The sequence below is a fragment of the Sesamum indicum genome, linkage group LG8, assembly GCF_000512975.1.
Source record: "Sesamum indicum cultivar Zhongzhi No. 13 linkage group LG8, S_indicum_v1.0, whole genome shotgun sequence".
NCBI lineage: Eukaryota > Viridiplantae > Streptophyta > Magnoliopsida > Lamiales > Pedaliaceae > Sesamum > Sesamum indicum.
Window position 1 is genome coordinate 13,097,132 of NC_026152.1, and position 23,188 is coordinate 13,120,319.

General features: G+C 33.9%; 5 protein-coding genes across 5 annotated transcripts; 2 read left to right on the forward strand and 3 right to left on the reverse strand.

Moving 5' to 3' along the window:
* LOC105168685 lies at positions 1,809-3,244 on the reverse strand. Its single transcript, XM_011088817.2, has one exon. The coding sequence runs from the start codon at positions 3,040-3,042 to the stop codon at positions 2,011-2,013; it is 1,032 nt and encodes a 343-aa protein (XP_011087119.1). The 5' UTR covers positions 3,043-3,244; the 3' UTR covers positions 1,809-2,010.
* LOC105168450 (5-methylthioadenosine/S-adenosylhomocysteine deaminase) lies at positions 5,004-11,703 on the reverse strand. The gene is made up of 10 exons (XM_011088540.2): positions 11,304-11,703; positions 9,104-9,276; positions 8,762-8,920; positions 8,078-8,227; positions 7,728-7,871; positions 7,278-7,434; positions 6,142-6,314; positions 5,915-5,970; positions 5,351-5,453; positions 5,004-5,254 (listed from the first exon to the last, which is right to left on the reverse strand). Exons 1-10 carry the CDS (start codon positions 11,527-11,529, stop codon positions 5,165-5,167), a joined length of 1,431 nt encoding a protein of 476 aa, XP_011086842.1. The 5' UTR covers positions 11,530-11,703; the 3' UTR covers positions 5,004-5,164.
* Positions 13,573-15,297, forward strand: LOC110012428 (protein MICRORCHIDIA 5-like). The gene is made up of 2 exons (XM_020696041.1): positions 13,573-14,086; positions 15,215-15,297. Exons 1-2 carry the CDS (start codon positions 13,645-13,647, stop codon positions 15,295-15,297), a joined length of 525 nt encoding a protein of 174 aa, XP_020551700.1. The 5' UTR covers positions 13,573-13,644.
* Positions 15,512-20,847, forward strand: LOC105168686 (protein MICRORCHIDIA 7-like). The gene is made up of 16 exons (XM_020696357.1): positions 15,512-15,579; positions 15,867-15,959; positions 16,053-16,137; positions 16,303-16,378; positions 16,907-17,035; positions 17,119-17,217; positions 17,382-17,483; positions 18,271-18,432; positions 18,509-18,604; positions 18,679-18,730; positions 18,836-18,947; positions 19,025-19,316; positions 19,467-19,576; positions 19,669-19,732; positions 20,218-20,340; positions 20,425-20,847. Exons 1-16 carry the CDS (start codon positions 15,564-15,566, stop codon positions 20,500-20,502), a joined length of 1,689 nt encoding a protein of 562 aa, XP_020552016.1. The 5' UTR covers positions 15,512-15,563; the 3' UTR covers positions 20,503-20,847.
* On the reverse strand, positions 22,473-23,188 carry LOC105168451 (glutaredoxin-C5-like). Its single transcript, XM_011088541.2, has one exon. The coding sequence runs from the start codon at positions 23,047-23,049 to the stop codon at positions 22,672-22,674; it is 378 nt and encodes a 125-aa protein (XP_011086843.1). The 5' UTR covers positions 23,050-23,188; the 3' UTR covers positions 22,473-22,671.

A 23,188-nucleotide genomic window follows, 5' to 3' on the forward strand; every position in this document is an offset into this window, starting at 1 on the left:
TATCTTTTATTTTTCTATAACAATTAATTCTCTAAAAGCAAAAGTTTTCACAAACACTCCCTAACTAGTCAATCACTTCTTTTAAAAAATAAGTTCCATGTAATTACGTGTACTCAAAAATTAAATTTACTCCCATTTTGTTTAAATTTATTGTTCATTGAAATTGAAATAACATATAAGTATTTATTTTGCATGTATATATACTCATCGTATCAATATAACATATATCATACAAAGTGTCGATTTTTTATTTGATTTGAGTAAAATATGTATTGATAATTAATGAATGTAAAAAAATTACTAGACAATTTTTGTATATGAATTTGTAAGGCAGTGACAAATTTTAACGTAAATGAACAAATTATGTACTTCAATATATAAAATAAAAGCATTACTAAAAATTATGCGCACAAGTACTGCGTGCCACAGTATCTAGTATATTATAAAGAAAAAAAGTGCTATAGACACAAAGTTGCAATTTTGACACCGTTGAATAATTTTTTGTGACTCAAAAATGCCTTTCAATTGTTAAAATAACTAACTTATTCAACTTCTTAAGTTTTTACATTAACTTAACTGCTCCACTAATATATCTTATTTTCATTTATAATAGATTTTAGAACATAAAAAATTTATAATATATATATATATAGATAGTATACCAACTTAGAACTATAGCTCTTAATCCAAAAGTTGCAATCTTATAAAATGTTTTTTTTTTTCCCTTTTTCGTTCCTTCTAAAAAGCAACTCAAAATAACTTTTAAGAAAAAAATATCTCATTTCAGAAAAAAAATATTATTGGCAATTTATATAAAAAGTAAAATAATTGTGGAAAGTAAATTCCGAAAAACCAAAATGAAACAATAAAAAGGAAAACAACAATATACATCCTTCCATACACTAAATGAATCTATATTAAATATTAATCACACATAACTTATTGTTGTGCCGAGGATAAAATTTCCGTTTCATCTATTAATCAAAATTATTACCACATCAAAAATATAAATATATATATATATATAAATTATCTTTCTTAATTATTCCCTTTAAATTTCATCTTTGAATTTAAGTTGGTTACGACTTTATTAAACGCTAAATACTTAAATATTTATGATCATGAGGTTATAGGTTGGAACCACCAACATATCTCGTTGTCAATGTAGAGAGAGAGAGAGAGCTGGGGCAGGTCAATTTAGGGCTGTGGTCTTGGAAATAGTAGGAAAATTAATTAAATTACATACAAAGTTTAATTTTTATGACAGGTCTTCATAGACCCGATTATTTTTACTTTTGATCCCTAAGTTAGTCATTATGTTATTTTTGATACCCTATGTTCCGACATCATTAATTTTGGCTTTCAAATTTTCTTAAATAATAAAAAATAATCATGATGATTTTCTAAATTAAATGGTACCTATTTGAGGAAAAAAAATGTGACAAAACCAACAATAAAAACAAAAATTTACAACGTGAGAGCATAAAAAAGCGGGAGGCGTCATTTTGGGTGAAAATAGCCAAAATTGACAGAAATTCATCTATCGCCCTAAGTTAGTCATTAAATCACTTTCGACACCATATTTTTCGATTTCATCATTTTTTATCCTCAAGTTTTATTAATACAATCAAAGTTAGTCTTGGCTGCAAGTTGATAAAAAAAATTCTCTCCTTTAGTTTAAAAAAAGATAAGTATATGTAATGTAGCAATGAGCTCTTTATGGTATCAAATTTGAAAAAGTATGATACCAAATTGGAAATGCAACTTTCTTAACATGAACTTAAAAAATTAAAATGAGGAGATAGATAAAGAGATTCCAACCATTTAAAACATTTATGACCAAGAAAAATGTTTATACAAAAAGATGACTCCCCAAAATTGAAACCATCAGCTCGCCAACAACAAGCTTCCCAATGAGTTAGAAGAGTGAACAATTCCATCTTCACAACTACATCATCAAAAGTGATTTAGTCAGAATCAAACCTAAGACACGCACTACTTCTTCTTCAATCACTTGTCTCGACACTCGCCTTTCTTCCTCATCCTCATCCTCCTCTTCTTCTTCCTCAACATCATATCACACACAAAAGCCTTCTCCAACAACTCCACCCGCTGTGTTAACGCATTTAGCATTCTTGTCTGCGCCTCATTCCGCTCAAACAACTCCCTCATCATCCTCACCATCTTCTCATTGCTCTCCACCATCCGCTCCAACACCTCTCTATCTCTTCTACTCTCATTTCCATCCTTGGCTCTATCCCCAACCCGGATGATACCTCCCGACTCAGGCAACAAATCAAGATTCTCCGCAACACAACTTGATTCACTCACCTTCACCGCATGCTCCACCTCCGCATCTATAATCTTAACTTCCCTATCATTCCCCCCCTCAGCACCTTCCATAATCTTCTTATCTCCTTCTCCAACACAACCCTCCCCATTTCCATCATTTTCGACCCAATCAATCGAGCTACTACTACTACTTCCCACAGAAAACCTTACTTCATCAAGGGCTTCTTCACCATCATTGCAATCCAAATCAATAGCAACAGTAGCATCAATCCTTTCCTGCAGAGCAATCGCCTTTCGAATCACGGCCTTCCTGTATACCCTGACCCCAGAATCCACCCCGCAGATCGAGTCCAGTTTAAACAACAGAGACATCAAACTCTCATTCATCCTCAGACGCTCCCTCTCGTCCCTACCCACCAACTCCATCACTTCACTCTTCGACAACCTTCCCTCAATCTCATCCACCTCAACCTTAATATCCCTGATCTTCTTCAACCATTTCCGGACCAAAAACCCCCTGAAAACCTTCTGTATCTTCAACGCAGACCCCGAGCGGTCAACTCCTTCGGACCCCACAAAGTGAACAGGAACCCGAACAACTTTCGGGCCTGAACTTCCTCCAGGCGAGCGTTTGATGGGACGACCGGGAAGATGGGTTTCCAGGTCCGGGTCGACTTGGTAAACGGGCACACCGCGAAATGAATTGGGTTGTTGGTACCAGGGGTTGTTTCTGAAAAATGGGCCATCCATTTGAAAATCCAATTGCAAGAAACGTGAGCTTTCAAAAACTTGTTTGCAGCTGAAGATTAGTTTGCTTGATAAAGATATGAACAGAGAATAAAGGAGTAGTACATATATTGGGGGAGTGGGGCTGAATTTGAAATTTCTGGAACGTTCGGGAGATATTTCTGGGACTGGAGGCACTTTTAGGTAAAATTAACAGGCTCAACGGTCACATTTTCTGGATATTCGTGGAGGCGTCTGCGTGAGAATCGGTCTAAATTTACACCTCACCGCTGCCGCATTTCCTTTCCTCCCTCATTCTTGGATTTCAGTTTTTATTTCAGTTATTTTATATTTTTACTCTATTATTTTATTTAATGTATATAAAAATTACAGGTTTTTTTTTTCATTTAAAAGATTAGACACATAATATATCTAATAAATTAGGCAATATACTGAATTAATTGCAATTTTAGTCCTATGGTATAGGAAGTTTTGCAAAATTAGTTTCATGTTGCTCATAGCAACGAATTTTAGTCTCAAAATATAATAATGTTAAATTTTTTACACAATGGAGCACGTGGCCATTGCGTCCCATTAGTGAAATATTTCTCCGATTATTAAATTATAATTTTAATCCCATACAATAAAATATTGTACAATATTAGTGTCATGCTTTTCAAAAATAAAAAAAAAAACCCTCATAATTCAATAGTCTCACAAAAAATGAAATACAGATACATAAATATCTTATAAGGCTAACACATTAAGACACAAGTTACAATAGAGCAAGAAGTAATAATGCGAATTAAAATGAGCTGCAATTTCTTTTATCCTTAAAGGCAGACCACTAATATCACTATACTTGAATTTTCAAGTTTTAGGGATCATTTCAATTATCATTACATATATATATATAGGTCTGTGTTTCTAAAAAAGAAATCCATAATCATCTTCAGCTATAATCTTGGAACATGAGACAACCCTTTTCCCTTGATTTTCAATTCTCCCATAAGTCCAATCGGCTTTTGTGTATATCATTAAGTTATAAAACTATTTTTGTCTATTTTGATAAAAATGGGATCAATATTGCAAAATCCCCATGGGACTAAAATTATAATTTAGTGGTTAGGGGTAATATTTTATGTTAAAAAAAGAAAAAAGAATTTAATGAGTTGGGATACATAGGGAGCATGTGCGGAATAAGTGATTATTCCGATAAAATTAACAGTGAGACTTTTTTACAATAGTGTTGAATTATTGGAATATCATGAAGCATAACTAATTCTGCGAAATACCATATATTGTGGGACTGCATTACAATTAAAACTCCAATATAGTAGAAAATAGAGAATCTCTTACACTCTTCCATCTTACATATCATCAAATCATGAGCATTAAATTAAATTACATAATGCTAATATATATATATATATATATGTACTATTTATTAAAGATGTAATTTATAAAATAAATAACTTGGGTAAGAAAGTATTTATGATAAAGAATACCCCTAATCACATTTACATGCTTTGAGTTTAGATTTAATCAAAAGAATACTTCTTATTTTTTTACAAAATTCAGATACATCCTTAATTCAATGGAAATTTTTTATACAAACATCCCATAAGATACGTTAAGAAGTGTATCGATAATTTTTTAAAGAATAAAAAATATTTGTATAATTATATAGAACTCCAATGAATATCCATATGCCTTACATCGAGTTTATCTAATTGACAACATCTATACCTTAATACAATTAAAAAAAAAAAAATACCCATTTCATGTCTTCATAATTTTACCTGCCACATTAATTGTTTTATTAATTTTATTTTTCTCTCTCTCTCTCTCTCTCTCTTCTCAATTTTTGTATTTCTTTTCTTATATTACTCTTTTTCAACAATTTCTCATAAATTCCTCCAACTGTTTAATATTTAAAATTAATTATAAACACATATTTAAATATGTCGCATATACTGTACTAATACACAAAATGCTTCATGGTTGTATATAAAAACCGGATGATTCCAATCCAAGGATGATAGCAGTGACTACAGATCCCAGCCAGCACATATCCAAACAATAGTACAATACATCACTGCCTTATGTTCTGTTGTTGAACATGATCTTCATAACAGAAGCAGAACTACAGAAAGTGCATTCTGCTTGGAACCCGAATTCCCGCCCGCTTCAGAAGATCATGAGATGCGTTCTTAGCCATTATCATAACTTCTTCCTGCCGTTGAAGTTTCCACCAACACAAATTCAAATGATCAGTAAATTGCCAAACCATGAGATGAGTCCAATCCTTTGAATGTTATTAATGACATACCTCGTTCAAGGTCAAGATTTTCTTATCCACCATGATCCAGTGGCCGTTGCACATAAGGGAGGTGATATTTTCAGTTCTCATGCAGTAAACAAGGCTAGAAATGCTGCAAAATAGGCTGGAAGTATCAGCGCGTCTTGTTTTACAGATTAAATACACCACTATAGCATGATGAAAGCAAAGGGCCATAGAAATGCATGCTTGCAAGACTTTTTGCTTATTACCATGCGTATGACGAAAGTTGTAGCTCAAAATTCAACTGTTGAAAATTTTGAATTCTTTACTGTATCGTTTAAGACTGACAAAAATCTTGTGGACTACATATGCAAATAAATCAGCAAGATACCCTTGAAGAATGAGAATATTTTCATTGACAACAGAAGTTTAAAACAGGCAAGTATTCGACTGAACACTTCACATGCTCAAACTTGAAGAAATCCAGAATTCTCGATTCTCAGTGCAATATCTTGCATTAATCAATGGATGGGAGGATTTCTTGGAGAGAATTGCTTTGCCGAAATCACATTCATATCTACATAGTACTGGCTTGAAGAGGTGGAGTCATACCAGTCATGAACAGGCATCATTGACCAAGAATAAGGATTGACAACGATCATGTCAGCCTGCACAGTAAGATTCATACACACCATTAACTCAGCTTCCCGGGAGGTTCATATAAATTGCCATTGGTATTGATTAAGGCTTGTTTTTGCTTTTCTTCTCATGTCTCCCACACAGTAAAATAACTAAATCACGGAAGACATTTGTGAAAAGCTTAGGCACAGACAGTCTACCTTTTTTCCAACTTCAAGCGAACCTATCTCTTTGTCCCAGAGCACAGATTTTGCTCCATTTATTGTGGCCATTTCAAGAACAGTTTCTGCAGGCAAAACAGTGGGATCTGTGGTTCCTTTTTTAAAAACTTCTCGCCCTTTGTTTATTAGGGAAGCAAGGTACATCTCGTCCACTGCAAAGAAGTAGATAAAACACTTTAAGGACAAAGAGAAGTAAACCATGGGATAAATGGAAGCGACCTTTGCCCTTTTCAAGATTTAGCGGTGTTGAGAATTCATTGTAGAAAAAGTTGGCAGGTTTGATTGTAGTAAAAGTTGTAAGTGTTTGAAAACACAAGTGAAAGGTAAAAGAAAAAACTGAAGTTCAAGTGTTTGGTAAAACAATTTAATATTTCCAATTTTACCAATTACCTGTAAAGTTGGTAAGGAGTTGGTTATAACTTTTAGTTTAAATCAACTTAATCAAAGCAATTCAAAAACAGAAAAATTGTAAATAAAAAACCACCTTTTAGCTTATTTTCAGCAAAAAGCTGATAAGCACTAAATATCTGTTGGACGCACTCTGTATTTGCAAGAAAACGAAATGTGTGTATACAATGAAAAGCTTTAACCACTGTGTTGGTAAATTTTGATGGGAGCCTACATGGAAATTTCTCCACATACTTGATTCCATCCATGAAACTTGGCAAAAGTTGCCACTGGCTCATTGTGGTTTAGTACATTAAGTGCATAAGTTGCTGATTTCTGAAATTTTCTCAGTGAGAAGGCATTGCATGTAGAGAGAGGGAGTGCTAGCTTGATCCCATTAATATTAAGAGCAAGTATTGTAAAATAAAACTGAGAAGATTCCAAAATTAATTATAAAACTTTAATAAGATTAAAGGCAATTTTCGTCTCCTAACTATAGGCCATTTTCGTTTTAGTCCCGTAAGTTTCTAGGGTTTCAATTTGGTCCCATAAAACTGAAAAATTCTCAATTTCAGTCCAAATTTGGTCGGAAAAATGCGTGGGTCGCCGGAAAAAGTCACACGCAATGCATGTGACTTTTTATATTGGGGGCTCGATCGTGATTGGCTGGAGAAGTTGATATGGCGCATACGTGGTGCCCAAATGGAAATTTAAAAAAAAAAAGGTACCTATGCTCATCCTATTATTTGACGGTGCGCCATCGGTTCCTAAAGAGACGCAGACACCTGCATCGATCATTTCTCTAATCGGTGCAAATCCTAGCATATGCATTGCAGCAGCAGGACAATGAGACACTTTCACCCCTGATTTTGAAAGTAAACCAACCTGAGAATGGTAACATATGAAGCAGCAGTTAGGACTTAGATTCTATGAAGTAAACCAAAACGAATAGTTATAAAACCAAGATTACTACCACTGAGAACAAATAAAATTTTCTGACGTACAAACAAAGCAAAAGAGGAGAAACTTAGAATATACTTTAAACTATTGAAAGATTTAGTTCTGATTTATACAAGAATTTTTTGATATAGTTGCAGCGAAACTACAGAGATGCCGATAAATTGCTTTAGTGATGGTCGCTTGACAGACAGCATGAAAATTTCTTAAATGCATCATACCTCATTTTCGTCAACCCAAACTGTATGAGCTGCCAATAAGTTGCTTTGCAGTAGCTTGATTTTCTCAAGATATGTAACAGTCCCGTGATCCACTCCTCGTCTCTCCACCACGTGTTTGTTCTCATATGGTATCTCGGCAACATGCTAGATGTTGACAAGATCGATTAAAATTAACCATCAACTCGAATGGAATCTCAAGCAAGCGACATTAAAACATAGTCCACTTCAGTTTATTAAAAGCTGGGATTCTGAGCGTGTTTCTATACATGTTTTTAGAAGGGCTCAAAGAAGTACGTAAAAGAAGAAAACAGAAACATATGAAGAGACACAAGGGAATACATAGAGGTTACCATATGAATTCCAGTATTGAGTTCTTTAGCAGCATCTCTTGTTTCAGTAAGCAGATGATCTGTTGAATTCATAATTTGCCTTAACCCGAACCATATTCTGATTCGTCCATCAGCAGTATTGTGGTGCTTCTTATACAGATCCTTCTGGGACTGTGCCCTCAAAGTGAGAGACATTTAGATTTTATAGTGTGCTTAAAACAAAGTTTAGTAGACAAAGAAATGACTGTTGGGCAACTTTCTCATGGTCCGCTTGTTTCCAGGGAATTCTACAGATCCTTTGAAATTAAGAAATTTGCTGCAAATATCGAGTTTATTCAAGCACCAGTTTCACCGGGTATTAGTAGTCAAAATATCAGGATTAAGAAAAACTCTAGAATATCTATTTTTTGGAAGATAAATACCCTTATGCTACATTTGGATGGAAGATTTGCGGAAAGAATTTCAAATGACTCCACATTTGATTTCTGAATAAGCTAATCAATATATATGCTTAAGCAATAACACCAAACGAACAGCATATCAGACGCAATAATAACTGAAATCATGTCATACACATTAGAGCAGCAAAATGTTTAAAGAACATAACTAAGTCAACCCCCACTACGCATATAGTCATATCACATTGCATCACAAGTATGCAAAACCATTATACGGTTTTGCTTAATCTAGTTAATTTCAGCCTACCTGAATGCACTCCTCGACAGATCTATTGGCCCAGGATGCAGGCAATCCCTCCCCGGCATCCATCACCGATTGCGTCAGACATGCACGTATACCCAGCCGTTCGACTGCCCTCGCCATTCCGGAAACATGCTGCCCTCCGGCTTCAGCAAAGCATGTGACCTATTACATCAACGGGAACTCAACAGATTACAGCCACTCTAAATAAATTAAAAATCAAGATTCCGCTCACAGAATAAGGCATCTTAGCCTTCCAAGTTCCATAACAAGGTATAACAAGTACCTAATTTACGACATACTGTAACTGATGCAATAGTGAATAAATACAGATACTGCAGTGCTTACACCCGAGCGAATGAGCTCAATTCCGCAGAGTAAAGTGGAAATATACGAGTCCTCTTCCGTCATGTTGGATTCATAAGGCCAAATGCGGTCATGAAGCCACGTTAGCAAGTCAACATCATCAGCTATCCCTCTAGCCAGCTGCTGTGATGTATGAACATGTGTGTTTATCAACCCTATCAGAAGCAACAAAACACAGTCCTAATCATTATTTGATGGCATCTACGCTAAAATTTTCTGCAGACATATTGCTTTCTTCTTCCTCATAGTACCTTACTAATCTAAGATTTGTGTAGGAACAAAGAGTCTTTGGATGGTGACCTGCAGCATTATTCCACAAAAAACACCATTCTATGTAGCTGGCTTTCATATGAAAACGGAAAAAGTATGTTGAGAATTAGGATGTGGCACCATTATTTAATTGAGGATATATTTTTTGAAAAAGTTTGTCATTTTAATTAACAAGTTAAATAATTGACTTATGCCTGTCCAGTGTACATGAAAACATTAAATTTGCCCCCCTAATAACTGTAATTTATACTACCTTATTAAGGCTTAGACAGCGAGAATTTAAATATAATATACAAAATGTGCACCGACTAAAAGTCTAAAATAATGGTGTATACTTAACAATGGCTAGGAATTAGAAGGATTATGGGGTAAAAATTTCTCATTAAAGACCACCTACTACACTCTTCATCAAACTAAATGCCCGCCTCTTTCAGTCCCAATTTCATTTTCAATCTTTGAAGAATAACTCCTGCAAAATAAATGCACAATTCCCAACCCTAAAACTTTCAAAAAGTCGCAAAATAAATTATATGGACCATTGTTCCCAAACTTGAATTTGTAATAGAAAATACTTCATTTAACAGCAGCAATAATAAAACATACATTGTACATACAATCATACATTACGAAAGCTCCGCAGAGAAAAAGTGTAAATTTCATTAACCAATAAAATATTTGTGACAATACCATGTCATCAGATATTACCACCGATAATAGCCTGACATCGCCCATAATATCATAGTATTAGCGATTTAAATTACTTCCAGATTGGTAAGGATTGTTTTGAATATGTATCAACCAATAATGTTGGATACGAGTCACTACTTTTAATCATGATTAAGAGAGTATTTGCAAGAGCTTTTCAAAAGCACTTTTTAGCGTTTCGCTCCAAAAAAGTACTTGACCTATTTGGGTTGCCAACTTCTGCTTTTGAAACTGCTAAAATAAGCACTTTCAGACCAAAGGTTAAAAGCAACTTGTGAGGTATTTCTAGCTGCTTTAGGTTTTTCCATGAATAAATTCAACTTCTTTTGGACTAATTCACCCTTATTATAATAATCTTCATTTGAATTTTCCCTTTTTAATTTTTTTTCAAAATTAACACTAATAAAATGGAAGCTTCCACATATTTAATATGTTAGGAGTTGTATATTTTATTTACTACATTATCTGATATATATCATAGAAAAATATAAATTAAAATGCTATGATTAATTAATAAAAAAAATATTTTTTTTGGCAATCATGCAACTTTATTTATTGTGTATGAAAGAACAATTATATTACTCAATTGGAGCATTATTGAATAAAACATTAAGTTTTTCTATTAGTATTCAATATTTTATTAATATGAATGATAAATATTTATAAAATAAATATGGAATATACTAATTGAATAAAATATATTATTTTTTGAGAAAAGATAATTTATTATTAACAAAAAACAAGTGAAAATATTAAGCAAAAATAACATATTTGTAACACGAGGACAAAAGGATCTTTAATCGGTTAAACTTGTTTTAAAAGTATTTTTTCTCAAACACTATGCAATTAGCTTTTATTTTTATTTCACTTTTTTTACAAATTCTATTGCTACAACTTTCAACTTTAGCTATCAAATTCACTTTCTCAAAACAGGAGCTCTCGCAAACACTCACCGACACACACACACACACACACACACACAATCTATATATATCTATATAACAGTATCAACACTCACACATATACATACATGTATCGCCTCACAAGTCACAACATATATTGTGGAGAGGATGGTAAGTGGTAACAATATATAGTCTCTGCATTCAAGAGACAGCAGGAAACAGATAAATTTTGATCGAAATATAAATCATACAGTTTTATTATATATAATGTAAGATTAATTCAAAAGATAATTAAAGACAACTACCTGGTAGCAAAAACTGGCCATGGAGGTTGATGAGATGCGGTGAAAGAGAAGAGAACTGGGAAATGATATCCTCCGACTGTCCAACGGCGACAATGGTGTCGCCCCGGACAACGACGGCGCCGTTCCGGTAAACGCGATTCTGTGAATCCATGGTCACAACGAGAGCATCGTGGAGCACGATGACGGTGTTTTCCTTCAATGGCTGCTGCTGTCGTTCTTCCTCCATCTCTAACTGTACTGAACTGTACTCTGTCCACCGCTTCGCCCAAAACGAAAGAGCTTTGACTTTATTTGGTGAGAGTGTGTCCTTTATGTGTATTGTTCTCTTTCTCCAATGCCATACAGTTTAAACTGCGTGAGAGTTCCAAATAGCGATTTTCGTTAAAGGATTTTGCGAGGATCGTCGGTAGGAAAGAGAGTAACATATACCAGTAATCCAAGTATATATTCTTGATGCGTAATTAAAATAAATACAAATTTTCCATTATAAAGTTTACGATAATCTGTTTATTTTATTTTTTGTTTGTCTTTCAAAATTGTTACATATATTTCACAAGTTAATTCGTATAATTTCACTTTGCTTTCTTCTTTTTTCTAAAAAATTCTCGATACTAATATATTTTACTAGGAAAAAATGCAAGCAATTCCCTTGTGATATCACAAATAAAAAAATTATCTTCTTATTAAACCTCCTTATATTTTCTAAATACAACAATTTACCCTATGATTTTTAAAATGAAACAATTTACTTCCCTATATAAGGAAGTACATCGTTTTTATTTTAAAAAATACAAAAGGATAAATTGTAATTATAAGGGGGGTAATGTGCTCATTTTCAATATCACAAGAGGATAAATTACTATTCACTGTATTTTACTATAATGGATCCTTAACCTATATGTCCTTATTCAATTAAAACTTGTATGCAGTACTCATACGAGTGTGCATAATTAAATAAAATTCATAAAAAATTATTTATATTTTTTAATATATATTTTAATTAAAAGAAAATTATATAAAAAAATAAAGTTAGTGGAGGGTGAGAGGTTAATAAATAAATAAAATTATTTATTAAAAAGTATATAAATTCGCAAATCGAAAAAAAAATACACACACACACACACACCAAAATGGTGATATCAGCGAATAATTAGGTATAGTTCCCAAAGTTGTAAAGCTGATTATTAGGAATGCAAAATATTTAATTAAAGTAGGAGAAATATATAAATACTTTCTTGACATTATTAATTAGGATTCTGCCTCTTTGTTGTATGTTGATGTTTCCTTGTTGAACTCTATATCCTTCTTTCACTATGTTTATTTATTTTCTCTAAATTTTGTTGCTTATCAATGTTTGAAATATTCACATTTTCTCTATTTTTTCATACTTATCTGTTTTTCTTGTACATTTTTTTATCAACTCCCGTAACAAAAAATACAACTTTTTGTTATAGTTAATTACCATAAGTAAAAATAAAAATTATGGTGAATATTAGTTAACATCGACTGCGCAAAGACTATCAGCCAAATGAATTTGAAATCATTGCACAAACTCCTTATAATTAGTCCAGAGATCTTAAATATATGTATCTAATATCATGGTATATTTGGATTGATGGACTTCGAAATTTCACTAACCAATCCTTTCGATTTGTCTGGATAAAATTTTATATTTAAAGAGTTTCAAATCTTTAAACTTTAATTTTGAATCATGTTTTGTTGACTTCGGTAGACTTCAAATTCTTCCAATATAGAATTACTTCTCCTATAGATTTTTTATCAAATTCAAATTCATCAGTCAAATGTAACCAACCAATGAAGCCTAATTTAATTAGGAAATCCACAATTCCCTAATCAATACGTCGCCACGAGTTTGAATTTCATATATATATATATATATATATAATAATAATAGTTATTAGTATATTATAATAAGGAATTATTGACTAATTATACAAACTTAATATTGGTGATTAATGTATATTAATTTTAATATTAAAATTTATGATGTAATTATAATTAATTTACTTAAATATAACAAAATATAATAAAAAAAAAATCCAAATCCAAATCCAAATATAAATATTGGCATAAAACTCATCTCACAATCTATAATTTAACACTTTACCATTCCCTTCCAAGAGCTGATCCAATTTAACACCCAAACCCGGAACCCGAGCCCACATCCCACGTACGCGGGAGGCAGTTAAACCGCAACTCTCGCGCCCTCTCTCTCTCTCTCAGCATTCCCTATTCGCATACAAACTCTCCATCTCTCTCCCTAGCAAAACATTGAAGAAGAACCCCACTAAAACCCTTGGTCTGCTTCTCTCTCTGCGTCATGGGTGCCTCTGTCAAACAAGAAACCATTGATCTGCCGGACAAGAAACATAGCCCGGAAATAATTTCATTAAGCAGTAGCAGCAGCGAGTTCTCGGATTCCAGTTTCTATGACTCCGAATCCGACGTCGAACTTAACCCGAAGAAGAAGCAAAGGGTGGAAGCTGTTTTGCCGGCTGGGTTTCTCGACCCGATCAAACCGGTGGCTTCTCAAAGATCCACCGTCGCCAGCATGAATGGGACTACTGCCCCGAACAATGTTGCTCTTGCGGTGAAAGAAGAGAGAATTGAGAAGGGGAGCGATGTTTCGAAGGATGTCGTTCGTGTGGAAAACGGGAAAGAGAAAGCGGTTACTTCGGTGGCTCCGGTGCGGGGTTGCAAACAGTTCTGGAAAGCCGGGGACTATGAGGGCTGCCGCGACGCCGGCGGAGAGGTTTCCCTTGGTGCGTTGAAATACTATTTCTCGATCGATTATTTGATTCTCAGTGATGGGATTTTAATTTTATAATTATTTGCTTTCATGAGCAAGCATAGAGAACAAGAGGATATATATATATATATATATATATTGTGATTACTATGCTTTTTCTAATATGATGATCTGCTCATTATGATTTACTTTGCCGGAAACTGCTCTCTTCCTGTATCTAAGTCAGTGGAACAGCTTATAATCAAGGATTGCGTTCCTTCCTGATGAAAATATACTTGGAGCATAGTTGATTTCTTCAAGTATTCTTTAGAAATACTTATATTTGGCCTGACTACCATATTAAACAACCACTAAGTTATTAGAGATGAAAGACATTAAACATTTAGTATATAACTTTACAAATCTATTAAACACATCAAGTACATGCAGTATTTTTTTTGAATGAGGCCTATAAAATTGAACTGTTTTTTTGATAAAGGGTGGTGGTTATTCTTTTTCTGTGAAGTTCAATATTCATGATCAGTGGACTAATGTTTACTGTAAACTTTGAGGAAAGATTGTATGCGTATTTCGCGTAAAGGAGATAAAATATAAGAGATTTTAGTCTTTTGATTCCTTTTTAGCTTTAAATTTCTTTAAATTTCGAGCATCATTTTGACAGATTGTTACACTATGTTTAGTATTAAGATCTAGTAACATTTTCTTATTCTTGATGCGTATGAAGTACTACTGAATTATCATATGTTTATATCTCATTGATGCATGGAGCTACTTGTATAGTGCTGCTGGCTGCAAGTGACAAGCCTTATATGGATTTGACTCAGACTCAACTCGACCTTTCTTCTTATAGCTCTAGTTTATACTGCTGCATTTTCTTAATTTTGTTTATATTGCAGGGCTATTGTTTTTTGTCACAGACACATAATTCTATATATATATCAATTACTGGCTAACTGAATTGTAATGGATTTGAATTTGTTCAATTATTTTTTTTATTTATTTTGACTTTATGAAATATTACTTGAAATGTTTTATGCTGATAAGGAGGAAACATAAAACTTCACCTCTGTGCATGACCAATTAATAATTATTTTCACATTATTAATCTAGTTAACAATTATAGTGTTCATCAATTTTGCAGCGGACATGGATCATATCAGGGTTCATCCTAAATTCCTGCATTCAAATGCTACCAGCCATAAATGGGCTCTGGGAGGTGAATAATGAAGTGTTATTCTATCTGTTATAATATCTTCAATTTTTTTTTTAAAGTTGGTAATTTTGCCCATGGCCTGTAATTTTCCAGCTTTCGCCGAGCTTCTAGATAATGCTTTAGATGAGGTACCTGCATTATTCACATTCCTAATAACGGCCTTTGGATTCTTCAATTTATACTTTTCTGTTTTATAGCCATATATTTTCATCAGGTTTGCAATGGAGCAACCTATGTCCTCGTTGATGTGCTGGAGAACATCAAGGAAAAAAATAAAATGCTGGTGGTTCAAGGTATAATTAGGCTCTTTCTTTGTCAGTCCTGGAAATAAGAAAATTGCAACTTTTTTAGTGAACACGACATGCATGCTTGAATTAACACTTCAAAACTCCATCTTAATTTTCTATTAAATGAGTTTCTTTCCCAAAATTATATTCGAACTTTGCTGTATTTTATTTCTTTGTCTTTAAACCATTTCATGAGATTTGGTTGTTTAACCGTTAGCATGCATGTGAGACAATCTTTTCTTACTTATTTTCTATTTTATATCTATTTAAAATTAATTGCAATATGACTGCAGATAATGGTGGGGGGATGACTCCTGATAAGATGCGACAGTGCATGTCTCTAGGCTATTCTGCAAAAAGCAAGTTGGCGAACACAATTGGACAATGTAGGTGATAACATTTTATAATGATATCTGTGCTAATAAAACTAGATACATTTCACTTGGATCTGACCTTAAACATCTTTTGATTTTCACCAGATGGGAATGGCTTTAAGACCAGTACTATGAGGCTCGGGGCAGATGTCGTTGTGTTCTCACGCTGTTGGGGGAAGTACGGGGAAAGGTAGTTAGATGCTTTATCATCATTTTTATGAGTTCTCTTATTTGTGCCAATAGCTGGCAATGATGCTTCGACCTATCCATGTATCTGACTACTAAATTGCAATATTCTCTGCCTAGCTTCTTAAATATGGGTGACTAAATTATTGTTGTTTCCTCTGCTTTGTAGCACAACACAAAGTGTCGGAATGCTGTCGTATTCATTCTTGCGGGATACTGGGAAGGAAGATATAGTGGTTCCCATGGTAATTTTTGCATGGATTTTTTTTACGAGCTTTGACTTTGTTTAATGTTCTTGAATCCACATGTTGGGGTAACTTGCTTGCATAATGTAACATTTGCTTATGAGCTTTGACTTGCTGCAATCTTCTTAAATGCACCTGAAGAACAACTTGCATGATATATTACTTGCTTGTTTCATTTTGGCATCTGTTGGGAAGTTTTTGGTTTAGATGTGGACATACCTGGAAGTTGTAGAAAACAATATCAAATAATAGAAAACAACCATTTCTGTCCTACATAACAGTCAAAGACAAGGAAAATATCAACTTTACCATATCTTGGTAAAATATGATTTAAAAGTGGCTTACGGTTTTATAGCCAGAAGCTACATTTCTAGTAAATAGGTAAATTTTGGATTAGAGCATTGTGTTATTTAGCCACTATATGTTACAAACTTTTTAATGTTTTGTGAATCTTAATAAATGTAGTCTATATGGTTCTAACAGTTGCTTCTTCTTTTTTTTTTTTTTTGGGGAACACTTGGTGAATAGATTGATTATGAGAAAATGGGAGAAACTTGGAATATGCAAGTGAAATCATCTTCTGATTGTTGGCAACGAAATCTTGAGACCATTGTGCAGTGGTCTCCCTATGAAAGTGAAGAAGATCTTCTTAGACAGGTATTCGTGATGTTTTAGTGGATAATAGAAATATCTTATAACTATCTGCATTTTGTCTAAGTACTTCATTTGTTCTCCTGTAGTTCAATTTCTTGGATGATCAAGGCACACGGATCATAATCTATAATCTCTGGGAGGACGAAGAAGGATCATTGGAATTGGATTTGGACGCCGACCAACATGTATTCTGATTCTTTCATACTAGATTTTATTTGTTGTATAGATGTTTGTATGTATCTTTACTTATCTTTCTAATTCATATGGTGTTTAAATGTTAATAAATATATATCATGTAAAAGAGGATGAATTGCAGACTACTTAATCGGAACCCACCTTTTTATATCAGGATATTCAAATCAGAGGTGCTAACAGAGATGAGAAGAAGATACAGATGGCCAATATGTACTCAAGCTCTAGGCATTTTCTTACTTATCGCCATTCATTGAGGGTATATCACTCTGTTGTTTCCTTTTTCGTTTTGTATGTGACGGTGCAAATTTCTGTTGTTTATCATGATACTTTTGTTGTTTTGTCGCTTGTATTCTTGCCTTCATTGTATTCCTCTTATGCTTATAATTGCAACCAGGTATGAGAAATAAAACGAAGTAGTTAAACAAACTTATTTTATATGTCCTCCCATCATTCTTATTCCGTTTTGTGAGAAATAATGATAACTGTAATGGAGGTAAGGAGTAGTTGTCTTAAAGGTTTCTGACAGTTTGTCCTGTTGTATGTCTATGCTGTAACAAAATGTAACTTTGTCAAGATAGTGAGATGTTGTACTTGTTGATTGGCCTAGTCTGGTAGGTTATACGATCCACCACCTAGTGAAATATGACTGGCTTACAAGTATCCAAGAAGACTTTGAATCTGAGTTGCCCTTGCCCGGTGAATGTATGTTATAAACGTGGCATATGATAACTCAGGTTGCTTAGTTAAATTATTATCTTTTTACAGCTGAAGCACAGAAATATTGACAATTTTCTATGATTATATTGCTGATATTGGTTGGCCTTTCAAAAAATTACAGTTCCTGTTAATAGAGTTCTATTGGGATCTAACTGTCATTCACAACCTAAATATATGCGTCTATAACATGCCATATTTTGAGTTATTCTTACACCTTGAGAAGAAACAATTTGGATTTGTATGTGTTTTCATTATTAAGATAGTTTCATATTCTTTAGACCGACATTCTTGTCTAATTATGGATTTTCATTACATGACTCTTCCAGAGCTATACCTCAATTTTGTACCGTAGGATCCCACCTGGTTTTCGCATCATCTTACGGGGGAAGGATGTTGATCATCATAATATAGCTGACGATTTGATACACACTAAAGAGCTTGTATATAAGCCAGCAGCTTCTGCAGATGCAGCAGCAAAGGATCCAAATGTAGTGATTTTATACTCTGACCTTTTATTTACAATATGCACGGATATCACTCTAACCGCATATTCTGTCCCAATAGATGTTAGCTGTGGTAACACTTGGATTTGTTAAAGACGCAAGATGCCATATTGACATTCAAGGGTTTAATGTATATCACAAGAATCGGCTTATAAAGGTTGGTTACTTTATAAATTTCCATTTGCTTTACTAGACTTATTCCTGATCATCCACAAAACATTTGTTTGTCAGCCTTTTTGGAGGGTCTGGAATGCCGCTGGAAGTGACGGTCGAGGAGTCATAGGTATATCTTGTCTGAATATTATGCTGTCATTGTTTCAAACAAATTCTCTGTTCGGATTCTAAAGTAACGTTACATCTTTTTGTTCCTTGACATTGTATGTTTTAGGTATTTTGGAAGCTAACTTTGTTGAACCAGCACATGATAAACAGGGATTTGAGCGCACAATTGCGCTATCTAGACTTGAGGCTAGGCTAGTACATTTGCAGAAGACTTTTTGGTGCGTTCATCTCCTTGTTCAAATCTTTTGTGGGATCCTTCATAATTGTCAAACTACTGATTTGGAAAGTTGAACAGGTCTGAAAACTGCCACCTCATCGGCTATGCTCAACGGCGTCATCCAAAGAAGTCTGCTTTGCCTGAGAAAAAAGCTTCAGCTATTGCCAAAGATAAATCAAATCCTAAGCATAATACAAAAGGGAACCCCCCGAAAGGTGGCTCCTCACCTGCTCTGGCTGCCAGTAATATTGAAGGGAGAACTCGGTTTGAGACACCGGCTAGAAATCACCATAAGCCTTCTCCATCACTCGAGAAGCCTCAATCAGAATGTCCATCAGCAGACAAAGTGGCTGGAAATGTGCAGGTCAAGGTAGTCTTCCTTGATTTAACTTTTGCTTCTTAATTTGTAACTTGTAATTAACAAGTATTCTTTTTTGGGCTGAATCTACATAATTTACTATGAAAAGCATTAGCTTTGTTTTTGAGTTAATTATATCTTTTCGTTTGCTCTCTGAAACAGACAGAAGATACCAGCGTAGACGCATCCTTTCTTTTCCCGTATTCTACTCTTCCTTCAACTACTGATATGGTTCTTAAGTTGAAAGAAGAGAATGGTCGCTTGAGAAACAGGTATGAACTCTCTTGTTAGCTCTACATACATGCACGCCTTGCTTGCTGTCCGTTCTTTTCCCATGTTCTACCCCTCAATTTTCTACTTGCAGTTTGAGGAATGTACTGCACGATTTGCAGTATGAAAAAGACAAGAGCAAGTCACTGGAAAATCAGGTAAGCGGTGTTCCATTTCTTCTGTTTTCCAAATCCTTTGTTACTTGGACTCTCTATAGAGGTTTCAAATGTCAAAAGTTACTCAGAACAGTGAGTTTTATTTTGTTTACCACTTTTCATGTTTCTACTGTGAAGTAATATTCTTATATGATATGAGTTCATTAGAATGGTGGTTGGACGAACCAAACATCTCCATCCATTAGTTTGATTTAACCTTAAGATATATTCAAGTTCTGTTACATGTTCAAGTCAGTTTAATGCATATGTGCTACTTGTACAAAAATTACGTCAACTATTCTATTTAAGAGAAGATTTTGTACACATGACATGTAATAATAGATGGAACATAAGAGATGTAGTAGGACTGAATACAAAATTCAGTCCCTTCCCTCCCCTACCCTTGTTCGATCCTTACTGCATCGAAGCAACATATGCAAAGACGCTTTCTTTCACTGGAATACAATATGTTTATTTTCTGGTTTCAGATTCATGAAATGAAGCAAAAGATTGATAAAATGGATCAAGAACAAGAACAGTTTGTTAGTTCCTTCTCAGAAGAAAGAAGCCGGCGAGATAAAGAGGAAGAAAATCTGAGAAGAAGAGCAAAGGTCTGTTAAGTTACACTTGTAATTTTCCCTCCTGTTCTCCCATTCATCTGATCATCTTGTGAATTGTTTCCCCTCTTACTGTAGGAGGCTTCTGAAACTATTCAAGGATTGCTGAGAAAAGTGAGGATACTAGAGGCCACCAGTGCCATGCATTCACATTAATCAAGTTTAATACAAAATTGTTGGATTAGCTATCCTTTTATATTTAGTAGCCCAAGTTCAATCCAGGGGTCCGATATAGAATGAATGAACAAATTGTTGGATAAGCTATCCGGTCTGACATTAACCGTGGACGCCATCCTCATTTCTCCTAGATTTCTTGTCTATTCAATCCCAGTTTTCACTCTCAAATCATACATTTCTTTCTTTTGCCGGAAATTTTGGTGCAATCCTATGAGTGTATTGGACAGAATGATCATAGGCCCATGATCTACAGCTTCTTCACTCTACCTAATCCCCAATTGTGCGTCCAGTGAAAGTTTGTGCATGCAACAAACTTTTTTAGCTGTTGAGGGTAGTATGGACATTCAGTATGTGTGTGTTTTCTCTTTTTCTTTTAAGCAAAATAACTTTTTTATTTTTGTTTATAATTTATCAATAAATTCACTATTATTGCGACCCAATTCAGAAAAAATTCTTTTAAAGAATATATTATTTATTATATCATTTATAATCTAATAAAGATATTAAATCTACATACTAATAGCAATCAAATTTAATATTATAGAACTTTAAGCTTCAATTTTATCACTTCAATCAAACATTATTGTCGATCAAGATGTTGAAAAATATACCAGCATAATTAATATATTTATATAACTAAATATTCAATTATTTATCAATTAAAACATTACGCGATAATAATTTTATGATGTTTAAGTTGTTTAAATTTGTTCTTTTGAATTCAGATAGATAAATAAATAATAATTTAATTGAATTGGGGAAGATAATTAGAAATATTTTTGTGATTCAAATTAAAAATTGTTGTCAGAGCAGACTTAATGATGATTTTCGTTTATTTCCTATTGTTCTCCACAAGTAGTTACTGCAGACCTTAAACTGAGTATAGATACATAATTCTCATAGAGGCACACAAATCTTGTAATTTATTTCAACATAAAAAACGAACAATATCCAGATTATAATGTTTGAGACTCCAATTCTTTTTATTCAACACTCCACACTGCAACCTTTGGTTTGATCACACACTCTTTTGGATGGACTCAAGGTAGGGTATAATTGTAACTTCACACTCCCATTTTAAAAAATAAAGAAAAAAAAACTCAAAAACCAAGAAAGCCTTCTTCTTCATCCGCCGTTGCCGGCCACCTTCAACCGTTGCACCACCACCCCCACTATCTTCCCACTGCCGCCCCTCACCTCATTTGCTATAGAATCAATAGCATAGTCGGAATATTTCTTTTTATTCGCCTGAAAAAAAAAAAATACATAGTGCTATAAAACACTAAAATTAAGACGTTTACGAGAGAGAAAAATTGAAAGACAAAGTGCAAAAACCCTCAAACGTTGAATCTTATACTCCATCTAATGTACACACACTATATATGTGTACAAAACTTACATTATTAATTTTATTTAAGAATAAAATTTTTAAGTAACATGTGTATATTAAATAAAATAAAATTCAGAAAAAAAAAATCAAAGTAGGATGGGGAATAGGAGGGAAGTAATATATGGTTTGTGTTTGTTTCTCATTTATGGCATGTGATAAGAAAAGGTATATGATCCACAGACATATTGATGAGAGTAGATATGAGCTAATAAATACCGGCATGCTATTCATTTTCACATCGTACTTTTCCAGCTTTTTATGCCAAAATTTCAATCCTTTTTTCCTCGGAGTCATGTTCCTTTCACCCTTTACCATTTAATTTCTACCTCTCTACCAATTAATTTAAACAATCCTTAATCCATTTCTATTAAATTATCTATATTTCATTTTATAACATTATAATCAATAAAATTATATATCCTTAAATTGTTAGATTTAAAGAAAATCCCCTATTTATTTGCATTTTGGTAATAACATGCATGCATACGTAATAAAAAAATTCCGACCCAATAATATACAGGCAAAATTCAATTAAAGCAACACAAAAAAGAAAAAGAAATTACAAGAAATTAACATTGAAAATTACGATCGAGCAAATTTAAGTACAATAATTAAGGTTGCTCCCTCATACATATGATTAATTAGTACATGATTAATTAATCTAAAACGTGAGGGAATTTTTGTCAGCTCTTAATTTCCTAACAAGAAAATTAATTCTACAAATTAAAGCCAATATATTTTAAATTAATTGATTAATATTAAAGCCAAAGTGCTCCGGCTTCCTTGAGGAGTGGAACCAAAGTGCCACTAATATGCGACGCCATAACTCTGTCCATCGCTCCGATGAGTTTGCCGCCGATGAAGACCACGGGGACGGCGGAGCCTCCGCCGAGCAGCCGCGAGAGGGCCCTCTCGATCTCCTTGCCTCTGGGGTCTTGGTCGAGCTCGTAGACAGTTGGGTTCACCCCCATCCCGCAGAAAAGCCTCTTCACTGCATGGCACATGCAGCAAGTGCTTACGCTGAATATCACCACCGCGCTGCCGGACGCCAGCCGCACCACCCTCTCCAAAGGGTCCCCCGACCCGGTTCCACCGTGGACGGAGGAGGAACTGTGTGACTCCGATTGGTAATACATGCCTATATATATAGATATATATACGTTGCTAATCACTAGGGTGTTTTTTTCCTTGAATTTCAAGAATCAAAACCGCCCAGACAGGAAGAAGGTTGAAAAGGAAGTAAAGAAATGAAGACAAGATATAGAGAAAGTGTTT

Bases quoted from the DNA above. Each gene is read 5' to 3' on its own strand.
- LOC105168685 (XM_011088817.2), bottom strand. From the start codon at position 3,042: ATGGATGGCCCATTTTTCAGAAACAACCCCTGGTACCAACAACCCAAT.
- LOC105168450 (XM_011088540.2), bottom strand. From the start codon at position 11,529: ATGGAGGAAGAACGACAGCAGCAGCCATTGAAGGAAAACACCGTCATC. The intron at 6,315-7,277 runs GTACCTTTTTTT...ACTTCTTTGCAG, and splicing joins AAATAATAGGATGAGCATAG to TGGACGAGATGTACCTTGCT. The intron at 5,971-6,141 runs GTAGACTGTCTG...CTTACTGTGCAG, and splicing joins CGCTTGAAGTTGGAAAAAAG to GCTGACATGATCGTTGTCAA.
- LOC110012428 (XM_020696041.1), top strand. From the start codon at position 13,645: ATGGGTGCCTCTGTCAAACAAGAAACCATTGATCTGCCGGACAAGAAA. The intron at 14,087-15,214 runs GTGCGTTGAAAT...TCAATTTTGCAG, and splicing joins CGGCGGAGAGGTTTCCCTTG to CGGACATGGATCATATCAGG.
- LOC105168686 (XM_020696357.1), top strand. The intron at 18,433-18,508 runs GTAGTGATTTTA...CTGTCCCAATAG, and splicing joins CAGCAGCAAAGGATCCAAAT to ATGTTAGCTGTGGTAACACT. The intron at 19,577-19,668 runs GTATGAACTCTC...TTCTACTTGCAG, and splicing joins AATGGTCGCTTGAGAAACAG to TTTGAGGAATGTACTGCACG.
- LOC105168451 (XM_011088541.2), bottom strand. From the start codon at position 23,049: ATGTATTACCAATCGGAGTCACACAGTTCCTCCTCCGTCCACGGTGGA.